Source organism: Amphiura filiformis, chromosome 13 (assembly GCF_039555335.1).
Source record: "Amphiura filiformis chromosome 13, Afil_fr2py, whole genome shotgun sequence".
NCBI classification, from domain to species: Eukaryota; Metazoa; Echinodermata; class Ophiuroidea; order Amphilepidida; family Amphiuridae; genus Amphiura; species Amphiura filiformis.
In genome coordinates this window covers 17,072,959-17,080,647 of record NC_092640.1, presented here as the reverse complement: position 1 = coordinate 17,080,647, position 7,689 = coordinate 17,072,959, and the positions used below count along the sequence as shown (strand labels likewise).

Here is a 7,689-nt window from a genome sequence, read left to right as displayed (position 1 = left end):
CCGAAGCATTGAAGTGAATGACAAGATTGGAAGTGATGGTTTTATGGACACTGTGCGATTTAGGGCTCGAAAGAAGTTATTCATCCAACCTGGAGGAACACGAAAGGTCACTGGATTCTTTCGAAATGCAACAAGAACCTCCCAGCAGGTGTTGATTGAGCCGCCTACATACTCCAAACTGCCCACGGGTCTTGAAGTCATTCCAGGAGTCATGGATATACCAGATCACCATAGATGCAGGTGCACTCTCGAGATTACTAATGTATCTGATGATCCTGTGGAATTAACACAAAACCAAATAATTGCCAATGTCTTCGTCCCTCACTGTGTGACCAACCTGAAGCAGAATGCCTATGCCGGATCAGCCAATACCTACGACTGTCCTCCAAACTCAAAGCCAAGTTCATCCAAGGACTCGAATATAAACTTGGAGGATCTTCCCTTCAAGTGGGGACCCATCAGTGCAGACTGGAAGTCCAGATTTTTAAACATCCTCAAGAAGAATTCAGAAGTCATCTCAACTCATGAATGGGATCTTGGTCTTACTAATCAAGCAGAGCATGTCATCAATCTTACAGATGACACACCCTTTCGAGAGAGATCACGAAGAGTACCTCCAGCTGACCTCGAGGATTTACGCCTACACTTGCAGAGCCTTTTGGACAATGGAATCATCACAGAGTCACATTCACCATATGCTTCGCCCATTGTGCTGGTGCGAAAGAAGTCCGGAGAGCTAAGAATGTGTGTGGACTACCGTACTTTGAACAATCGATCCCTTCCGGACCAATATGCAGTCCCCATTATCCAAGAAGCCCTCGACAGCCTCTCTGGAAGCCAATGGTTTACGGTGATTGACTTGAAGTCCGGTTTCTATCAAATACCTATGAGAGAGTCTGACAAGGAAAAGACTGCATTTATTTGTCCTCTTGGTTTCTACGAGTTCCAGCGGATGCCGCAAGGGATCAAAGGAGCCCCTGCCACCTTCCAGAGGCTGATGGAGAAATGCTTGACCGGACTCAACCTTCTTGAAGTCCTTGTCTACATGGACGATCTGATAGTTTTTGCAAAAGACTTACCACAGATGGAAGAACGACTTTCAAAGGTGCTTGATAGATTGGCAACATTTGGGTTGAAGATATCCCCTGAGAAGTGTCAAATATGCTGCCAGAGTGTCACCTACCTTGGTCATATTGTGTCAGACAAGGGCGTGGCAACAGACCCAGAAAAGATCGCTACCATCAAGACCTGGCCACAGCCTAAGAACATCAAAGATCTACGCTCCTTCTTAGGATTCGCCGGTTATTACCGCCGTTTTATTGAAGGCTATTCTAGAATTGCTGCACCCCTGCATGCTTTTACTGCTGGTTCTACGACCCACAAACGAGGTTCCAAGACAAAGAGCGCACAATCACCAGTCACCAACCCCCGAGAACCCTTTGGTGAAAAGTGGACATCTGAATGTGACAAAGCCTTTAATCTTCTTAAGGAGAAGCTGATAACTGCCCCAGTTTTGGCATTTGCTGACATGGATAAGCCTTTTGTTGTTCATGTTGATGCCAGCAGAGATGGACTAGGAGCGGTGCTCCTACAAGAGCAAGATGAACAACTCCGCCCGGTGGCATATGCTAGTCGAGGGTTGAATAGAAGTGAGCGCAACTCATACCCGGCTCATAAGTTAGAGTACTTAGCACTGAAGTGGGCCATCACAGACAAGTTTAAGGATTACCTATATATGGCACAAGATACCAAAGTCTTAACCGATAATAATCCTTTAACATATGTACTCACTTCAGCCAAGCTGGATGCAGTGGGACACAGATGGTTGGCTGCATTAGCGAATTTTAACTTCACCATCCATTACCGACCAGGAAGGACAAATGCCAACGCCGATGCTCTCTCCAGGAGACCACACACTTCAGACCCCAGTACTGATGATAGAGCAGATCAGTTGCAGAAGATTCAACTGCTTGAACATCGACTAAAGGGCAATGTAGATGAGAAGGACAACGTCTGTTCGAGGGAAGCCATACATGCCATATGTCAGAGCCATTCAGTAACATATGTCCAAGAACCGAAGACTCAGATTGAGTCAGAAGAACCCTTGATCTGCAGTATTGCAATGGGTGCTTCTGCAATACCAGAAAGTTACGACCAGCCTCATAATATAGCCTCAACGCAGATAGAATGGGCCAAACAGCAGTCTGAGGATCCCAACCTCAAGATCTTGCTGCATCACATCCACAATGACACCCGTCCAGCTTACGATGTCACCAGTGGCAATCCAGAGTTGAAGTCTCTCTTCAGGGAAATCGGGAGAATCAGTATTCGAGATGGAATTCTATATAGGAGTACCACAGGGTAGAAGGGAGAAAAGAGTCATCAGCTGATCCTTCCGAAAAGTCACCGGAGTACTGCTATACACTCCTTACACAATAACCTAGGACATTTAGGCATAGAACGGACTGTGACCGCAGCCAGACAGAGGTTCTACTGGCCCAGGATGGCCAATGATATAGACACCTATATCAAGAACTGTGGTCCATGTATTAGACGGAAATCCTATCCCGATTCAGCGCCATTGGTGAACATCACAACAAGCAGCCCACTGGAGTTAGTCTGTATGGACTTTTTGAGTCTGGAGCCTGATAAGAGCAACACCAAGCACATTCTTGTGGTCACTGATCATTTCACCCGCTATGCTCAGGCCTTCCCAACAAAAGATCAGACAGCTAAAACAGTAGCGAAAGTACTTTGGGAAAAATACTTTGTGCATTATGGGCTTCCTCAAAGATTGCACTCCGATCAAGGCAGAGAGTTTGAGGGTAAGGTCATCAAAGAACTGACCCGTCTTCTAGGCATCAAGAAGACGAGAACAACGCCATACCATCCTCAGGGTGATCCTCAACCAGAGCGGTTCAATCGAACGCTGCTGAGCATGCTCGGAACGTTGGAGACAGAACGGAAGGAACAGTGGAGTAAGTATGTGAGTGCATTGGTACATGCTTACAACTGCACCAAGCACGACTCCACTGGATATTCACCATACTACCTGATGTTTGGTCGTGAAGCCCGTCTTCCAATCGACTTCCGTTTTGGAGTTACTCCTGACCAGCGTACGCCTAAAGATCATGTCAAGTATGTTGAGGATCTTCGCCACTGCCTTGATGTAGCCTATAAATTGGCGGAGGAAGAATCAGCGAAGAGAGCCGGGTTCAACAAACAACGCCATGATCGAAAGATCCGTGGAAATAGACTTAACGTAGGAGACAAGGTGCTAATCAGAAACCTTGGGTTTAAAGGGCCTCACAAACTGGCTGACAAATGGGAATCTCAGGTATACCTGGTGGAAGAGGATAGAGGACCTGATATGCCAGTGTATAAGGTCAGGCCCCAGAAGGGGAATGGTCCAGTGAAAGTCCTGCATAGGAATCACTTGCTTCCTCTACCTATGGGATATGCAGGAGACGACCAGAGCACCGACGCTCCACCACCACTACCTCAAAGAAGGAAGACCAGACAAACGAAGAGACAACAACCTGCCTCATCCACGTCATCTTCTGAAGATGAATCTGAGAGTGATCCCTTGCATCTTGCTTGGATCCCAGTACCAACCGAAAACAGTACTGTATCACCTGCTCTAATAGAATCAGAAGATCGTGTTCCATCAGATCCAAGTGTTATGGACATTTCTTCAAGTGGTCCCAGCTGTCCCTCGTCACCAGTCCCTACGCCAAAGCATCCTCCATCAACTCATACTGACTCTGTTCCGAGTGAAGCGGCTGTTCCACAACCCGGAACATCAGATATCCCGCTTCGAGCAGAGGCAGCAGAGTTTCTACCTAAGTCATCTGTATCAGAGCCAATTCCTGAAGACCCACCAGCACCAGGTGAAACGTGTACCGTTGATGAGCCAGCAGCAATCTCTACTCCGGGTGAACCAGCCTCTTGTTCTGATCAGGCTGAACCAGATTCTGCTAATATAGATGCAGATATGCCATCCGAGGAACCAGAGTCATCCAGAAGATCCAAAAGAACTATTCATCCACCGCAACGATTCACTTATGACCAACCAGGCCAGCCTAGCACCATTTCAGTGCAAACTAATACCAACCCACCAGTTAGACGAGGATTCTTCCATGATCTGAAAACAAAAATATTTGGAGTAAACAAAAGATAAGACCTCGACCGAGGACGGTCGCATTTAGAGAGGGGAGAATGTAACCCCATGAAATACTGCCCTCTATAACAAAAAGTTCTCCAAAGTGACCAGGTCCAGGTCACACCCACCTACACCACTAGCCAGCACTGTGCCACATACCATCATAGAAAGAGGACCAAACCAAAACCCTCATGGACAGTCATCTTCTTTTATTTACCCACACTGGACTTGATAACTTGGATATTCGTATCATTTAAGATCATTGCCCACGTTGGACTTGATAAATTGGATATTCGTATGCAGATATATTATGCAGATATTTCCATGTATTCGTCAACTTAGACTGTGATTTTAAGATCATCCTACTATTTGTTTCTCCATCTGTGACACTCCCTTGGATCACACCATCTATTGGCTCTTTATAGGTAAGACTGGTTTCACTGTTTATTTTTCTAGTGCTTTTATTATTCATAATGATCATGTCATGGTTTAAATTTTTGTCTAAATAATATTTCAATCACCCCTTGAAATATATTCTGATTCGTTAGTTATGATATTTCTTGGCATTGGTAAGCTAATTATTGATTATACCAAATGTCTCAAATCACATTTGCACAGCGTTCATTACGTTGAATTAATGATTTTATGTATTTGTTGTTTTGGAAATTCAATCTCAGTAAAGTTAAAGTTGTTTTAGATTACATTAACTTTACAAGAAGGCCTTTAAAATATCAAAGTGAGCTCAATTCACCAACTTGATTACTTGAACACCTGTATTTATTATAATTGTCATAGTAACCAAGGATTTTTCAAGATGATCTTGCACTTGACCTGACCTCAAGTGAACTTTTATGTAATGTAAGCAAAAGATACAATATTAGTAATAAAACAATATCCTGGTCAATATCAAATAATGCATGATAAACATGAGTTTTCTATAAGTTAAGGAATGTGCCAATTTGGGTGTGCTCAACACAACAACACTATATAAAGTATAGTAAAGTGCTTGGTCATGTTATTAGGTGTATTTTAGCACCCAAACTAGGTGTGTCAAGAGAATTTCTTTTGAAACTTATTCAAACATAATTCAACAAAACCATTGAAGTGACAAGTGTTGTTGTAAATTATCACCCAAAAGTTATTTAGCATGCACCCAAAACTTCCTCATATATGCACAAGGACATTCTATTGTCAGAGGCACAAAGCCTAAATACCTCTCCTTTTATTGAGGAGGATTTTTATCAAAACATTGGCTGCAGATAGTTGTAAAGATGTTATTTTACTTAAGGAATAAGATTTGCATATTAGCCTTCCCTGTACAACTCTATGTAGGGATTTATATTACTGTCATTTAATATGAGATTGAGAAAGAAGTGCCATGTATATTATGTTAAATATTTCTGCATGTAACATCAAATAGGCCTTTTGATTCAAACTACTTTAAATGAACTTGCCACAAACATTCAGATATTAATTATTAACTTTGAAATTATACATCACTCGTTATGGTTTTAATATTATATACATGATTAAGGCCGAGTAATTTGTGTACTAACCATAGTGGTTAATGTTGAACTTAAGCTGTTTTTGTATGAACTGTTTGGATTATGTCATTATGTGATATAGTGCTCATGTTAAGAGTAGTTTTTAACTATTCTCCCAAGATTATTGTATTGGTTTATACTTGTTTTAAATGAATAGATAAATTGAAGTTCTGCTGAGTTGGGGATGTGTGTGACCTGCTTGCCAGGTAGTGCCAGAGTGACCAGGAGATCCTAACTTTGTTGCCACACACGAGGGCAGCAAAGGTTAATAAAATTTTAAACTTTAGAGGGCAATATTTAACAGATAATTTAACAGGGTTACATAACATCGACATCCTGGGGATCCAGGAGCACCGCATAGTACATAAAGAACCCGTCAAATTTGAAAACATCCAGGGACAGACTCTTATCACAACATCAGCTACCAGGAATATAGCAGGTGCATCTATAGGCGGAGTAGGAAGAGTGCTAAGCGCAAATACAAAGGCTTCACTGGCTGGTGTGGTACCACATACAGAAAGAATATTGGTTGCCAACTTTCAAGGAAACCCTGCAACTACTGTTATTGTTACTTACTGTCCCACCAATGTGGAAGACGAAGACAAAATAGAAGATGACTATGACAACTTGAGGAGAGCTATAGATTCAATCAATCAATGTCATGATGGTTATAGGAGATTTCAATGGCAGAATTGGACCAGAGGATGCAAAGTTCACCTATCATGATATAACTAATAGGAATGGGATGTTATTGGTTGATCTGGCAATTGAAATTGAAAAGAACCTGATTTGTGCTAACACTTATTTTAGGAAGAGGAAAGGAAAGCTGTGAACTTTCTGCAGCCCAGCAGGAAACAAGTACCAACTGGATTATATCCTGCTTCGCAAAAAGTGGAGAAACAGCCTACTGTTGCCTACTGCCTAATGCAGAAGCATACAATACCTTCTCAAGTGTAGGATCAGATCATAGAATTATTGTGACATCAAGGATCAGTCTGAGAAAGAACAAGACCTAGAGAGAAGAACCATGACTGGAAAACACTCTGCTCAGGCTCCAAGCTTCAGGAGCTATATGCTGTTGAAGTACACAACAGATTTCTTGGAGGAAGTGGAGGAAATAGCTACTGAGAGATATGAAAGATTCATAAAAGCCAACAGGGAAGCAGCAGAAAAGGTTATTCCAATTGAAAAGAAGAATAGGAAGGTGAGGCTTTCAAGTGATATCAGAGTGGTGAGAGCAAGAGATGACACCAGAGAAACCTATGATGCGTACCAATTGGATGCAACTGAGAAAAACGGACACAGATATAAGGAAGCCAAGACAAACTTAGAGGAAGCATATAATACTGCTACGGAAGAAGATCTAAGTAAAAGGCTAAGAGCAGTTGAGGAAGCGCATGACAACTGCAAGCATGGACAAAGTTGGAAGCTAATTAATGAAATAACTGGAAGGAAATCATCAGTGAAAAATCAGCTGAAGGGAGACATACAGAATGAAAGGATTAACAACTTGTTCACCCACTTTAAAAATCTCCTAGGTAGCAATCCAGAAATAGATGGAGAAGATGAGGATATTGTACCGGTGGCCAAGGATCTAGGAAGAGTTGTGGAGAGGATGAATTACACCAGAGGTACTTAAAAGATGTGATCTGGATGGCATAGTGTTGGAGTTTTGCATCAATGCACTGATTAAAGGAAGCAAGCCTGACCAGTGGTCTATCCTCAACATAGTACCAATTCCTAAGCTAAGTCAGGAGATCTTAGTCAAGTAGGGAACTATCGAGGGATAAGCTTAGGCTCAGTTGTAGCCAAGATATTCAACAAAATGATTCTCAACAGGATCAGGCCTGTAGTAGACAAAGTTCTTAGTGTAACCCAGGTTTGCCTGTGAAAAAAACCATAAAACTTAATAAAACAATACACAACTTGACGAATGGTTATATTTGCATACTTGAACTTGTTTATTTAAACCTAAAAACAAAC

The 7,689-nt window shown here is 42.2% G+C and overlaps 1 protein-coding gene across 1 annotated transcript; it reads left to right on the top strand.

Moving 5' to 3' along the window:
• Positions 1 to 4,712: 4,712 nt before the first annotated feature.
• On the top strand, positions 4,713 to 6,432 carry LOC140167453 (uncharacterized). Its single transcript, XM_072190760.1, has 2 exons — positions 4,713 to 4,731; positions 6,011 to 6,432. The coding sequence occupies exons 1-2, from the start codon at positions 4,713 to 4,715 to the stop codon at positions 6,430 to 6,432; spliced, it is 441 nt and encodes a 146-aa protein (XP_072046861.1).
• The last annotated feature ends 1,257 nt before the right edge of the window (positions 6,433 to 7,689 follow it).